Below are 15,580 nucleotides of genomic sequence, written 5' to 3' on the forward strand. Positions count from 1 at the left end.
ATTAAGGACCTTCATGATGGTGAGCGGGCCCGGGTAAAACTACGTGGCCGGGAGTCAGAGCCTTTCCCTGTACACTTTGGGGTGCGACAGGGATGTCCTCTGGCTCCCACATTATTTAACATCTATTTTGACCACGTAGTTCGTGAAGCCTTCAATAGCTGTACCGGGGGAATTTCCATTTGGTACAGATATAATGGGAGACTGATCGATGCCCGGGTGTGATCAAGGGATGGCTCCATATTGGTCAACCACGTTATGTATGCCGATGATTTGGTAATATCTGCTCATTCAGAGGAGGAGTTGGAGACGCTGCTGCTGAGACTGGAGCTTGCCACTAAGAGGTGGGGCCTTACCATCAGCCCCACCAAAACTAAGCACCTGCCTGGGTATTTTGTACCATCGGACATTCCACCCCCACAACTCCCAATCGGTGATGGGGCAATAGTGGAGAGAGTGGAGAGTTTCCCATACCTGGGCAGTGTGTTTATGACCGGCTCTAGTTTAACAGCAGAGGTCTCACTCCGAATCAGTCGAGCGGCAACATCTTTTCATCGGTTGCGTAACGCTGTGTGGAAGCTACCTGGTCTGTTGCTTCGCATGAAGCTTCAGGTCTTCTCGGCCACATTCATTCCCTCCCTTCTCGACGCTTGTGAAACGTGGACCCCCGTAATGGAGCATCTTCGCCGGTTGGAAACATTTAGGCTGGCCTGCCTACGATCCATCCTGGGTTTAACCAGGCTGGATTGTGTGAGGAGCTCACAAATCCTTGAAAGATCTGGGCAAAGTCCCATCGGTGAGCTCCTCCGGCAGGCAAGGCTGCGTTGGCTGGGTCATGTAGCCCGCATGCCCAGCCACCGCATGCCTAAACAGCTTTTGTTCGGGCGGATCGAGGGGGCTAAACGAACGCGGCACGGGCTAGAGAAGAGATGGAGTGATGTGGTACAGGAGGACGTGGAGATGAGTTGACTTGCCGATGACTGGTACCAGCGGTGTCAAGATCGGCCTCTGTGGAGGAGGCTCGTGAAGGATGCTGCTACTACTGGGCAGTGCCAGGCTAGGTGCACCTTGAGGCTACTGGGCAGTTGGAGGCAGTCGCCCTCCAACAACAACGGAGGGCGGAGGAGCGACGCTCAAAACAACGAGCGGAGCGCCGGGTGGCTAAAGCACAGCAAGTTGGTACAGGAGGGGGCACAGGTGGTGCATCAGCCAGTCATCTCGGTCAGTCGACCCGTGGCACCTGCTGGGTCTGCCCCGTGACCTCCTGCCAGTGGGTGTTCGACACTTCACGTGGCCTCAAGGTGCACTTGGCCTGGCACAAGCGTCGTGGTGACGTCACCGCCACTTAGTGGCGAATGGCGGTTGTTGTTGTTTGTTCATCTCCCGCGTGCTTCCCCCACCGAGGCCGGCACGCCTGGTGCCACAAGTCCACGTCGGCTCCGCGTGCTCCCCGTAGCTGCACAATACAGGAACCTTCGTCCTTTGCGGGAGTCGTGAGAGCGACGGGGCCCACGACCACCACCACCATCAGCGGCGGCGAATAAACGATCCGCGCCCGTACCTCCCCCCCTAGGTAGACTCGGCCTGAAACCCCCGCGAGAAACCCAAGAAACCCGCCAAGTCTCCCACAACCACCCGCGCGACGCGCAGTCAACGCTCGTGCCGGCTCGCAGTCGTCTTTTGTGTTTATATCTAAACGTCTGAATTAAAACCAAACTCCGCCAACATGGTAAGTTGTTCCTCGCCTAGTGTGAAGCGTTGTCGACGTAACGCGAGAGAAAATGTTTTGTTTGAACAAGTTACGACAGCGTATCGCTTGATGCGGTGCGAGGCCTTAATCGGCCGTTGCTCGAGCCTGCCTTGCCTGATTGCCCTGCCCGGGGACCTCGCTCTTAACCTGGCGGCCACAAAAAGTACCGCGGCGGCTTAGGCCCCATCACCGATGTGACGCGGAGTTAAACAAATTTAACTCGGCGATGTTTAACTTTATAACGAAGGCTTTTGTTGTTTTTTAGTTTCGCGCGCTGCATTGGTAACTGGGCTTGCGAGTGGGGGCTTGTGGAGAGTACGGCCGATGCGTTTGCATGCTGTTGAGTGATAATTAATGTTTGCATTGTCATTGTACTCCGAGCCGCCGTTCCGGATCGCTGTACGGAGATAACTTTCCACAATTTGAAATTGTTTATTTTTAAATCAAACAATTATATCTGTGTTGTGTAGTCGTACCATTTTTTGCATAGATACGCACCTTGCAAAAAAACTATTTTGTGTACCGAACCTCCAAACCTGGGGTCTGGAATCGGACAATGCATGCCCATCCGATTTTGCTAGATATTAAAGAATAAAGGTATTTGGATGAATGGGCTGAGTTTTTGGGTTTAAAAATAATATCGGTACTTTAAACGTGTGCGTAAAAGCTGTACGTATGAGTTTACCTCTGGTCTGCTAGTATATGCCTGTTAACAGCTTTTCAATAGATAAAAATACACGTTTCTAGACCTGGCAGAATAACATGCCCGACTTCCCCAAAAAATAAAGGTACCAGAAGATTAATTGTGTAGAGAAACCAAACATTTAGAGGTTGAACCTCTGCGATGGCAAAAACTTATTAATTTCAGGTGTTGTATGTATGTTGAACTTCTTTCGCACCGTACGTAACCAACCGTGCTAATCGGAGGTTCGGGATTTCGGTGCTAATCTTGACCACTTGTTCCTTATAGCGATGGGTCCCTGCCCTAAGCCCTATTTACGTTTATTAACAGTCAGTATATCGATATGTAAGTGTGGAGAACAACAATCTCGAGACTGATGGATGACAGGACCGGCGAGATGTGAAAATATAAGACTGACCACAGTCGGGAAGGAACACCCAGACTCAGGACTTAAATCTAGGGTCGCGACATTGCTCGCCTCACAGCCATTTCGAGTCTCGATAAGTCCACACATTGCGAGTTAGTCTTGGCTCGGTGTGACACGGCCACAGGCTGACATGCAGGACGTCAGTCACACGTCCATTGAGCTCCGTGATCCACCCAGACTGACATGGGCAGCATCTAAATGACTTTCAATTTAAATATAATTTCATTACATCTGTAAATGGTATCTAAATTGTTTTAAAATCACACGAGATTTTATTATTTGGAAATGTGTATCTGTTACATTCCTCCAATAAGTTGTAATTTTAATGTAATTTTCCCAGCTCTGAGTAACTCCACTGCCTCCCAGCTACTGTAAAACTTGCAGTTTTTTTCGGAAGCCACTGTAGCTATGGGCTTTTTAAATCCGGATTGAAAACTAATTTCTGCAGAAATGCTTATTGTGTTTAGTTTGTTGTCCTTCCCCCGCACCTCCGATTAACACAGTTGGCTTCGTACGGTGCTAAAGATGTTCAAAATACATACAAGTGAAATCGCCGATTGATATGCCATCGGGCTTGCTCTCTGACCCTGCCGTGTGTCTCTACGTCACCGCAGTCGATCATGTCCTACAACGGCGGCGCGGTGGTGGCCATGGCCGGCAAGGACTGCGTGGCCATCGCGTGCGACCTGCGCTTCGGCGTACAAGCCCAGATGGTGTCGAACACCTTCGAGAAAGTGTTCCCCATGAACGAGCGCCTCTACATCGGCCTGGCCGGACTCGCCACCGACGTGCAGACCGTGTGAGTGAGCACCGCAGCGGCGCATTAAAAACCCACAAACTAACGGAATAAAACATTTAGAATTTATAATTGCGCAGGTTTGTGTTTCCTTCTCGGAGAGAAAGATTCGGAGGCGAGGGAAACCACAGCCAGAATCGGCACCAACAGTTCCGATATTTGGATAACTACGCAGACCATTTTTCCTTCACATATCCATCTCTCTGCATAATGCAATAATTGATTCTGTTCTATTTCTTTGAATAATAGACGTTATAGTGCCTTTAGGGTTTCAAGTGGCTCTCGGGTTTACATGAACCAGTCATAGTACGACGTACCATTCTAAAATAATTGATTATAATGTCTCATTTGATTTCTCTACCGTAAAAAAAACTGTGCGTGCAGGTCTGAACGGTTGCGTTTCCGAGTGAACCTGTACGAGCTGCGGGAATGCCGCCCCATCAAACCCAAGACCTTCATGAGCATGGTGTCGAACCTCCTGTACGAGCGCAGGTGAGGCTGCCCGCACACACACAGATAAAGATCCCCCCTGTAGCATCAACAGACTGTTGGAGCAAGTGCTATTAGCGAACAGCGCCTATGAAGGCGCGCACGGCACACGATCGAGGTGAGTGACCAGCACCACGCCCGGCTGCTACCCTACTCTGTTTTTTTCGTTAAAGTCACGTAGGTAAATTTACCGAAAAAACCAAAAAGTATGAATCCTTGCAGTCACGAAAGCTTCAAATCTAGAATCCGAGAGGGATTGTGGGCTGTTTTGTACTCTTCCGGCCAACTTTGCAACTCCACTGTCTGGGCCGTGCATTGTACCGGCCACTAACATCAAGGCACCCTGAGACGATGATACATCTCGCTCATGAGATTTGATGAAATCAAAATCGGCCCACCGCTAATGCTGCCTCAATAAACAATTGCTGTTTGGAAATATGGATCTTAAACAACCCCGTAGACAAAGAAATTAAATCATACATCACTGATGAAACAAACCTGGCGGTGGCGAGATGTTAACTACCTCGCCTGGTACACAAGAAGGTGGTGAGTTCGATCCCGACCCTGGCGCCTGTATATTTGGATTTTGTGTCTCTCCCAGTGGTGGTGGTGGCATAGATTTTTCTCCGGGTCCTCCGGTTTCTCCTGCACGTTAGTCAACATGCGTTCAAGAGTATTCGGTTGCTATGAATGTGCACTTAATGAGCCACTTTGTTGAGCTATCATTTGTGTGCAGGTAGCTTCTGAAAAAAGAGCTATACAGCTCAGAGTGGGCCTTACCTGACGAGGTGCTCGTGCGGTAAGAGCAATGAGGTTTGGTACGCTGGCCATGTTATTTATTTATTGGTGTTTCCGTGCGCCGCAGGTTCGGACCGTACTTTGTGGACCCGGTGATCGCGGGTCTCGACCCCGTCACACTGGCACCGTTCATCTGCTCGCTCGACCTTATCGGCTGCCCCATGGTGACGGAAGACTTCGTGGTGAGCGGCACGTGCTCCGAGCAGCTCTACGGCATGTGCGAGTCGCTGTGGGAGCCCAACATGGTGAGCAGCCACTTCCACCCCCCTCCCCGCGGAAACACGAGTGCGTGCGCAATCGAACACTCGTGAAATTCCGCGCGGGGCGTTATCGAAAACACGCATGACAACCAAAAACACACACCTGTGCAGATGTCTGAAAATGCACGGACACATCAACCACATGCATCCAACGTATTCATGTTAAACAAAGATCCTGCGTATAGTCTTAACAGACTGTTTGGACAAGTTCTGTTAGCAAGCCCCTATGAAGGCTGGCACAGCACACGAGCGGGTGGGTGGCCACCACCACACCAGGTACTCATTTGAGGCCGAGTAGACCTAGGGGAGCCCAAAGACTGGTTGAGATAAGTCACTGGTGTTGGCCGTGAGCCGGAATCAAACTCTGGTGGCCGGGTTTGTAGCGCAGCGTGCTCACCGCGAGACTTCCGCTCACCATTTATGCAATAAACACGCCCACACACCACAACGCACTTGGACAAATGCTAACTGTAGCCTTTGACCATGGTTTGCTGCTGCTGCCGATTGTGCCGTGACCAGGAGGCGGACGACCTGTTTGAGACGATCTCGCAGGCCATGCTCAACGCGGCCGACAGGGACGCACTCTCCGGATCTGGCATCCTTGTGCACATCATGTACGTACCACGTGCACCTCATGTACATACACCCCATGTACAATGTTTACAAATAGCAATTGTCTATTAAGGCAGCATTGGTGGGTGGATGATTTTTATTTCACCGAATCTTATCAGCGAGGTGTGTCCTACACCGTTGCCTCAGGGTACCTTGTTGTTCGTGGCCGATAAGATGGACGGCCCAAGTAGCGGAGTTGCAAAGTTGGCCGGTAGAGTGCGAGAGAGCCCGTGTCCATGACATTAACATCGCCTCTTGTTGCCTTGATTTGTAGCACACCTCCGATTGGCACGGTTGGCTACGTACGGTACGAAAGAAGTTCTACATTACATACTGCGTGCACATGACGTACGTACCGGGCCCGGCCTGGGGCTCTACGTGGCGAGGACGGGGGAAGCTGGGATTTCATCCCTTCAACCTTTGAGTGGAGCAATGAAATCGGGTTATGTTGCAGGGAAGATGGACTGTTGCTTTGCGAGAAAGAGATTGGGGGTGGGGGGGACACAGAACGTGGACGATGATACAATGACTTAGAACGGATGTCATACAGGATCTTTAACGTTTCCTTTGCGGTGGTAATCGTCACTCGAAACGAGTGGGGGAATTTGTAGGAAAAACATAGCCGCCATCTTTGTGTGTAAACCGGCTCGGTTTGGTGTGGTTTCAACTGCCCCACGGCCGTGTTTAAAGTAACACGTCGTGTTTTTCAGAGAGAAGGACAAGGTGACGACTCGCAAGCTGAGGACCCGTCTGGACTAACTGACCAACCCCGCTGCCAGGGTGACGGGATCTCGCCGCAGTGTCAGCGAGACTCTCACGGATGCGTTTCCATTTTTATTCACAAATCTGCGGCAAAAAGAAAAGACGGAGGCGTTGAATAAAGCCAATTGTGTTACAAACAGTCCACTGCTGCTGTCCCCCGCGTCTCTGTGCACAAGCCATTGATTGGGGTAACCGTTCCAGAAATGTGTTTTTTTATGAGTGGTGAATGTAGCAACTCCAGTGGCTGCTGGGGTCTTGTGTATATGTTGAACTTCTTTCGCACTTTACGTAGCCAACTGTGCGAATCGGAGCGGTGTGTGCATGTGGGGAGCGGTGATGTATTGGTTAGCGCGCTGCGCTACGAACCCAGTGACCTAAGTTCAATTCACGCTCATCGGCTTTGATAATTATGTGACCTGAATGTTGGACTCGACTAGGTCGATTCGGCCTTAAATGAGTATCTGTTGCGCTGGGGAGGTGCGGGGGAAGGACGTTCAAACCACGAATCGAAAAACATCGTCACGTGTGCACGATTCCACCGACTTCAGAATTATTACGAATCAACATTACCATTGGCCCAAAAAGAGTAAGGACAACATTAGGATTTTTAAAACTATATTTACAACATAAAACGTATAAATACAATAAAATTGCCGCTTTGGGGTGGCAGCAGCTATTCAAGAAAATAAGCGTGGGGGTAGGGGGGGTTAAGTCAATGTAACAGCAGCAAGAATACTTGATGGCATGAAAACACGAGAGAGGAGTTTACACCTTGCAGTTGTGAAATGCGCTGCAGCTCGCTGTGGGAGGACTGCAGAAGCGGAGCGGCAGGGTAACCCCAGGGTAACCCCAGGGTAACCCCAGGGTAACCCCAGGACGTCCCGTAGGCGCTTGCACGAGTGGGTCTCTTCACTGAACAGGGGTAAACCGCAATGGCACCGCTTGTGTTGTCTGTGTAAGTCACCGAAAACGTTCGGTAACCCACCATGGATGACCTCGAGCGGGAACGCTCGCACGACGACGAACCCCTTTGCAGCCTCCGGCTTGGGAGCCGCTCCCGCCCGGTGATTGCAGCGCGCACAAGCGTGTGCACTATCTAAACAATATATATGTAACCACGAGCGGTGAACTTGCAACAAATGGCACGTGTGACCACGGAATCGGACGCCACGAACACGCCACGGGGAAGCCACGAGGCGGCATTGCGTTTGCGCGCGTGCCGACAAAGGTGCTCGTTTCTCTTTCCCCCCCCCCCCAACAACCTCGTCGACTGGTTACCGGAGTAGGCCGTGAATGATGGGCAGGGGTGTTGAGATGTATACTGGTAGGATAGCAATGTTCGATATCCGAGCTGATGAGATGCACGGGTCAGACAACCGAGAGAGTACGTTGACACGGCGCGTAGGGTTAGGCGTGCTCCGATGCGTTTTCGGGTTTAACCGCGAGATGTCCGGCACGATGTCCGACGTTTCGGTCCGTCGGCTGGACGAGAACCAGAATTCCTTTCCCGAAGAAGATCCCAGCACGTGACGCGCAAGCCGTTGGACAGCGTGCCGCACAACACGCGCGCCGGACGGAACGCGGTATAACGAGCCGAAAACACCCATCGGAGAGCCATTTTGCGAAAAACCGTGGAAACCTACACAGTCGTAGAATGATCCACAGTCCAACACCCACCCTGGGGGACTCTCCCAGCACAACCCCCCCCCCCGTTCCGAGTGTGCTTGATAGGCACTCATTCTACTGCAGCCACAGGAGGCTTGGAGCCATCCCCTTGTCCCAAATCAAACCACCAGGTGTCCTCGCAGAGACGCGGGACAGATTGAGAAATGCATGCAATAATAATTAATAATCGTCGAATCACGGGGTTTCGCCCCGCTCACCGGGGCTTGCTTTTTGAAAAGCAACGCTGTGAAATGTCGAGGTCATGTCGGTGCCGAAGCGGTACACCGAGATCGTTAATTCCGAAGCGTTGCGGTTCCACCAACTCTTTAAGCAGCACCGAGGTGTTGGTATTCTTTATATTTAAAAGCACTTTTTGGGGATCGGTGACGCTGGTCAGGCGGCGTAGCTGGCAAATGTGCAGGCGGTGCAATTGCACCAGGGCCCAGGAGAAGAGGGGGGGGGGTGGTTGGGCCCCCACTTTAATCCCCTGTACCAGGGCCCATTGCCAAGCCACCGACGGTTGTCATCACGATACCCGCAGGTTTATCCAAATCCCCCCACTCGTCACGACTTCTAGGTCTCAACATTCTCCCACAAGCATCATCACCAGAGGCAGACCACGAGCCTCTTCTCCCCCCACCCCACCGGGGGCTATTGGCACTCTGCAACGCCGACGCTCCGCTGCTCACTCCAGGATGCTGGCCATGAAGTCCAGGAAGCGCTTCGAGTACTGCTCCGGGTTGACGGTGGAGACGGCTCCGGCCTGCACGCGGGCACGCACGCAGGGCACAGCGGGCACGGCTCACGAAACGGCCACCGCGGTTTGGCCTTCACAGACCGCTGGAGCGAGTTCTGTTGGCGAGCGTCGATTAAGGCTGGAGCGGGGCAGGGTGTGGCTGGCGGTGTGGCCAAAAACCGTGCACCTGACCGCCTTTGTCTCCCCAAGTGTTCCCCTGCTTACACGCTGCAACAAGGCGTGATATCGTCTCTCGTCACCGTGGTGGTGTGCATGGCCAGGAATGAATACAGTGCGCGCAAACACATCCACACATACGTGTAAAAATTCACACTCGCACAAATAAGACAAAGATCCCCTACCCTTATAGCTTTACCAAACTGTCGGGGCAAGTGCTGTTAGTGAGCACCTATGCAGGCTGGCACGGCACACGAGGGGGTGAGTAGCCAACACCACGCCCGGCCACCTTTGTCTCCCTATTGGCGATGTTTACCCACTGCCCCAGGTACTCATTTGAGGCCGAGTCAACCTAGGGGAATCCCAGGGCCAGTTGAGATAATCGTCACCGGTGTTGTCGGTGGTCAGAATCGAACTCGGGTCGCCGGGTTCGTCGCGCAGGCCAAGGCGGCCAGCTGTCGCCCTCACCCTGCTCTTGACGGTCTTGGCTGCGTGCGCCGCCTTCCTCTTGGCGTCGTAGTGGGTGAGGATGTCGATGATGCCCATGTAGTACACTTCCTTGCGGCCGGCACCTGTGAGTAGTGAGAGACCCGCTTTAGGCACCGGCCGTAACCGGGAACCGAACCCGGGTCGCCGGGGGCGTAGAGCAGCGTGGCGCTAACCGCGAAACTACCACTCCTCACACACACGCACACAAAGATCCCCCGTATTGGCTTCACAGACTGTTGGGGCAAGTGCTGTTAGCGAGCGCCTATGAAGGCCGGTAAGGCTCACGAGGGGGTGGGTGGCCAGCACCACGCCCGGCCGCCTTTGTCTCCCCAGTGGTGATGTTTTACACACTGCACCAATACTCATTTGAGGCCGAGTCGACCTACGGGAGGCCCAGGACAGATTCAGATAATTGTCACTGGTGTTGGCCGTGAGCGGGAATCGAACTCGGGTCGCCAGGTTCGTAGCGCAGCGCGCTAACCGCTGCGCCACCACGCACACACACACACACGCACACACACATGCACACACACACGCACACACGCATTCGGCCGTACTCTCGTGTGCGACGATGGCGTAGATGCTGCCAGTGCCCGAGGGGGCGGCGCCGGCGGCCGCGGCGCCGGAAGAGCCGGCGACGGCACCCCCCCCGCCGGCGGTGGCAGCCTCCGGCGAGGCGGCCCCCCCCGCTCCCCCGCGCGCCGCGGTGCCGTTGGCGGCGTCCACGCTGCCGCGGCCGACCCTGCTCCCCTTGCGCCAACCGCGGCGCCGCCGCTCCTCCTCCTCCTGCTCCGCCTCCGCCTCCTTGGTCTCCTCCTCCTCGTCGTCGTCCTCGTAGTCCTCGTCCGCCTCGTCGTCCACCTCGTCCTGGTCGCCCGCCTCCACGTCGTAGATGCCCACCAGGAGGCTGTAGCCCATCATCTTGAGCTGCACCAGAAACTGAGCGCACGCGGACACGACGGACGGGCGTCGAGGTGCAGCCCCTGCAAGTGCCCGCTCACTCCCGCCGCCTGCGGGAGGTGGGGGGTGGGGCCGCTGTGGCTTGGCCTGCCTGAAGAGGTGGGGGAGTGCCCACGATTTACCCCAACACGAGAGACCCACTGATCGGCTACGGTGCACCAATCTACACTGCTGAGTGGATACCGGTGGTGGTGAGGGGGGAGGGGCAGGGGAGGCATATAAAACCGGCCTAATTTTCTCAACCGCCGCGCCGGGAGGTCAAACCAGCCACCCCCCCCCCCCGCCCCAGGTGCATGTCCAGTGTGCGAACCCCAACACCGCGGCGGGGGCAGCAGTAGCAGTGCGGCAGCGGTGGTTGAGATTTCACTCGCCACTAACATTTAACCACGGCCGGCAATCCAACTCAGGTCGCCGGTTCACAGTGCAGCGTGCGCAAACCACTGCGCCACCGCTCGATCTCCACCCCCCCCCACCCCTCTCTCCCCCACGTGCGCGCGAGTGACGAATTGCGAGGAGGAGCAGGAGCAGGCTCCAGCAGGTGGCACAGCTGCACCGTGACATGAACCAGCATGACGCGACAGCTGCCCCCACGTGTTTTCAGGCCAGCCTCGGGGTGGACACCTGCCTGGGTTTGACCCGGAACAAGTCTGGGGGTTGACATTGGCTGTGTTCGTGCGGCAGGAATCGATTTCTTCCGAGTTCTGGTACCGGTATTGTGCAGAACTTTATTGCGGGACACCGCACCGTTTTTAATAACGAACCCAGGGATGACCGGGAATAATCTCTGTGCTGTGGAGAAGGTGGAAAAACCTCGGCCTCTACAGCCACTAGAGGCTGCTACGTTCACAACAACGTTAAGAACGGTTGACTATTGAATTTGCAGATCCCGCAATCGGTGCTTGGTCGAAATCTCTCGCCCAACAGTGCAACCCTCCGTGTTCGGACGACGACGGCCCACGGAAGCAGATATCCCGGTGCGACCTCCGAGGTCCCTTCAAGTGACCACTTATCCACAGTAGGGGGCCGGCAGGAGATGCGGGGGGGGGGGCAGCACTTTCCCACCTGCTCTGCGTACGAGAGAGTCAATGGCCGTTGCACACGCGATTAGCGCGCGTGAGGCTGTTGGAGGGCAAGCCCAACACGCACGCACGCACGTCTGGGTGCGGAGTCAGGCGGTTCGCGCGGCGGCTAAATCACCGCGCAGCTCTCTCAGCCTGCGCTAAGAAGGCACGGGCGCCAGACGGATAAAAATACCGCCACCCCCCCCCCCCCCAAAAAAAAAAAGAAACGTGGCCCCCCGCCACGGCCGTCATCTTGGAGCTCGCCCCAAGCCAACGGTGCTGGCACGTGCCGACCACCCAGCTAAGCAAGCACAGGCTCAGCGTCACAAGCACCTCGAAGGCCCCCACCCCCCACGCCCCCGACCGCCCCTCTCGGATTCGTGGTAAATATAGGCGTCCAACTCAGATACCTCTCTCTCTCTCTATATATAAAAAAAGCAGAAAGCTCGTCGTTTAAATAACGGCATTAAACTAGTTGCAATTGTGATTAGTCTGTTAACTTCATTATGTCACACAACCATGATAGAGTTAAGGGGCGCAGCTTGTCCAGTGCATAATGTTTGTCGTAGTCGTCAATCAAAATAATAATAAAAATTTGCATAATTTATGCAAGCTGGGTGAGTAGGTGAGTGATTGAGTTGGTGGGTGAGTGGGTGGATGGATGAGTGGCACCCTCACCTCCACATCCCTCCTGAGCTTCTCCAGGAAGGCCTTCTTGTCCTCCTCACCGATGACAATCTTCTTCTTCTCGTTGATGAAGTCGTTGTCCTTGAATGTTGGAAGGTCCTTGGCCTGTGTGGCCACGGGCAAGAGAGACACGGAGAGAGAGACAGACAGACAGAGAGCGAGACAGAGAAGACAGAGAGACACGGAGAGAGAGACAGAGGAGACAGAGACACGGAGAGAGACAGACAGACAGAAGGTGTGAAAAGCAAGCCATCCTGCCATGTAAATAATCCACCTGGCACCCACTGCACCTGAACTGATTTAATCGCTCCATCTCCTCGGAGGACGTTGTTCTCGGATGCGATTGTGTTGATTGGATACGAAAGACATCCGTTACGTAACATTTTTGTTTTTAGTTTTGTAATGCAAGGCTGGCTTTATGGGGGGTGGCAGGGGCGAGGGGGCTACAGCGTGTAATAAAAAAGGTATATATTAAACTACGTGTACAACGAACGATCGTGATGTTGAATCAAGTTTGTACACAATTCAGCCAAGACCGGCGTAAAGCAATTTTCTTTTTTTTAACAAACACGATCCACCATCACTCCCTCAACCGCTCTCTCTCGCTCTCACCCACTCACCCGCCAACTCACGCAACCACTCGCTAACACCTTCACTGTACGTATGTTGATCTTCCGCACCGTACGTAGCCAACCGTGCTAATCGGAGGTGTCAGTGAAGGACAGCAAACTAAACACAAAAAGCAGTTCTAAAGAAATACGTTTTCAATCTAAATGATTTAAAAGGGCATAGCTCCCAGTGGCTTCCGAATATCGGATGGAAGAACGTTCCAGACGGCCGCAGAAGCGCATCTCAAAGCGCGCGATGCGGTGATCACCGACTTTGTTCGACCGCCCACCGACTCGCTCGCCCCTTCACTCCCTCGCCCACCAACCCGCTCGCCCCTTCACTCCCTCGCCCACCAACTCGCTCGCCCCTTCACTCCCTCGCCCACCAACCCGCTCGCCCCTTCACTCCCTCGCCCACCAACCCGCTCGCCCCTTCACTCCCTCGCCCACCAACTCGCTGGCAAAACACTCACCTTCTCCTTCTCGCTGGCTTCTCGAGACAGCGTGCAGCCCTACAGGAGACAGACGTAGCCACACGGAGACACAGACAAGAGAGGCACACGGAAGAGAGTTAACGGCGAGCGCCTATTAAGGTCAGCACGGACACACAAGCGGGCGGTGTGGGTCGGCACCACTCCTGGCCACCTTTGTCTCCACAGTGCTGATGTTTAGACGCCGCACCAGCTCCTCATTGAAAGCAAACTCGACCTCAGGGAGGCCTAATTCCAGTCCAGATATCGCTCGTCGTGGGTCTTTCTAGCCCTGGCTGGGAATGCAACTCAGGTGGCCGGGTTCGTAGCGCAGTGCGCTTACACCACGAGGCCACTGTTTCCCAGCCATACAATACGTGCACACGCATGCACACACACACACACCTGCTGGCTTACACCACTCAGATAATATCAACCATCGCAGATCAACGACATGCAAACGGGCGCGTCGTTTTTAGTCTAATCTAATCACAACGCTGCCAGTCCCACTCATTGGCAGACAGCAGCTGCAGCTGCAGCAGCAGCAGCAGCAGCGACGAGAGCCGCAGATGCAATTAGCGATCACAGAGGCATCGGCCACCGTTCGGCACACTCACAAACAGTCCTCCGCTTTTGCTACGAGCCTTTTGGATCAGAATCATGACTTAGACCGGACGAGTCCGATGAGCTCTGAAGCTCTTTTTAGCAGAAGTCCAGTCGGGGGTGGGTCAGCCAGTGAAAACAACGAATAATACAATGAATATTCATCTTTTTTGAGAGCCACTGCTGATCCGCTCACTCACGCATGTGGAGGAGCCGCGTTGGGGGTCAAGCCACGAATACTGCGCTAGACGTGTCTGGGGCGCCACGGTGGCTAGGAGATGTTGACTACCTCGCCTGGTATACAGGAGGTTGTGGGTTTGATCCCGACCCTGATGACGCCTGCTGTATATTTGGAGTTTGCATGTCTGGCATCATCATAACGGTGGCTAGGAGATGTTGACTACCTCGCCTGGTATACAATAGGTCGTGGATTCCATCTCGACCCTGACGCCTGCTGTATATTTGGAGTTTTAATGTTCTCCCTGTGGTCGTGTGGATTTTTCTTCAGGTCCTCCAGGTTTTCCCTCCGCATTGAGAATCAACATCATTCGAGTATTTGGCTGCTTTACATTTCCACGTGATGAGCCACTTCGTTGTGCTATCATTTGCGGCCAGGCCACTTCTGTAAAAGGGCTATGTAGCTCAGTGGGCCTTACCTGGTAAAATAAATATTTTTATTTATAATTTAGTTTAGACTCCACAGCCACCTGGTCACCTCGCGCAACACGGCAGTAACCTCACAATCTTTCCGACTTGCAAGGCACACGCTCACGTCACCGCACGCCCGGTTCATGTTTGGTATTATCCGGTTGCATTTGTCTGGTAAACAAAGCAAGCTGGGACCGGTTTCTACTTCGGTGAGGCTCATCGGCAAGGCACGGGGCCTCCGTTACGGACAGCAGCACCAATCGGTACAGAGGAGTTTAAGTTGATTTTGTTCAGCCAGGTGAGAACTCAGAAATAAGTCTCATTCGTCCTGGTTTTACCCAAGATCGTCCTTTTGTTGAGCGGGCAGCTGCTGTCCCGTGCAATGTGCGAGTCTTCCCGGCCGGCACAGTAGAAGTCCCGGCTTTTGTCAGTCGCGTAATGACGACGACGACGACGACGATGCCAATGCACCGATCAAGACAATGCGCTGGAAGCCAGCAGCTCTTTCCCGTCTTCTAACATCGTCAGATTTTCTACCTCGTCCCCCCCCCCCCCCCACCCACGGTGCCCCCGGAATGTTTTGTACGGCAGAAGTTGGCGACACCCCGCCACGGCCGACAGCGATGGATTACCGGGACACGCGCTTCATTTCGGAGATTTGGGGCAAATCGTCTCGGACGCTAAATTTCTGTTGATGCGTCGCGTGGGACCATCTGTGCCCGGTTTAACAACAAAAATTCTATGAATACCCCATCTCTCTCTTTCAGCGAGAGATTTAGTTCATTTTTTATTATTATCACCGTCTGTGTGATCACTGCAGCCCACTAGATTGGAAAAAAAAATTGTTGTACTGTACATCTCCGCTCCCACGTGTATGCTCCAGAGTGGCGAGGTATGGTCAAA

General features: G+C 53.8%; 2 protein-coding genes across 3 annotated transcripts in view; one reads left to right on the forward strand and one right to left on the reverse strand.

Moving 5' to 3' along the window:
* The first annotated feature begins 1,190 nt into the window (after nt 1–1,190).
* On the forward strand, nt 1,191–6,715 carry PSMB3 (proteasome 20S subunit beta 3). Of its 2 annotated transcripts, none has more exons than XM_078603930.1 (6): nt 1,191–1,726; nt 3,471–3,655; nt 4,037–4,144; nt 5,007–5,184; nt 5,719–5,813; nt 6,522–6,715. In XM_078603930.1, exons 1-6 carry the CDS (start codon nt 1,724–1,726, stop codon nt 6,568–6,570), a joined length of 618 nt encoding a protein of 205 aa, XP_078460056.1. In that variant the 5' UTR covers nt 1,191–1,723; the 3' UTR covers nt 6,571–6,715. The 2 variants fall into 2 exon arrangements, with proteins under 2 accessions (XP_078460056.1, XP_078460048.1); XM_078603922.1 differs by lacking the exon at nt 6,522–6,715 and adding an exon at nt 6,086–6,505 and having other exon boundaries at nt 1,232–1,726.
* The window catches only part of PIP4K2B (phosphatidylinositol-5-phosphate 4-kinase type 2 beta), a 36,203-nt gene continuing 27,255 nt past the window's right edge, over nt 6,633–15,580 (reverse strand). Inside the window, exons 7-11 of the mRNA XM_078603910.1 lie at nt 13,430–13,468; nt 12,340–12,453; nt 10,198–10,579; nt 9,620–9,723; nt 6,633–9,001 (exon numbers count right to left, since the gene is read on the reverse strand). Coding sequence (XP_078460036.1) covers nt 8,924–9,001; nt 9,620–9,723; nt 10,198–10,579; nt 12,340–12,453; nt 13,430–13,468 — 717 coding nt within the window. The 3' untranslated portion in view covers nt 6,633–8,923. The remainder of the gene's footprint in view (nt 9,002–9,619; nt 9,724–10,197; nt 10,580–12,339; nt 12,454–13,429; nt 13,469–15,580) is intronic.

Source organism: Lampetra planeri, chromosome 2 (assembly GCF_965212315.1).
Source record: "Lampetra planeri chromosome 2, kcLamPlan1.2.h2, whole genome shotgun sequence".
In the NCBI taxonomy this organism is placed as follows: domain Eukaryota; kingdom Metazoa; phylum Chordata; class Hyperoartia; order Petromyzontiformes; family Petromyzontidae; genus Lampetra; species Lampetra planeri.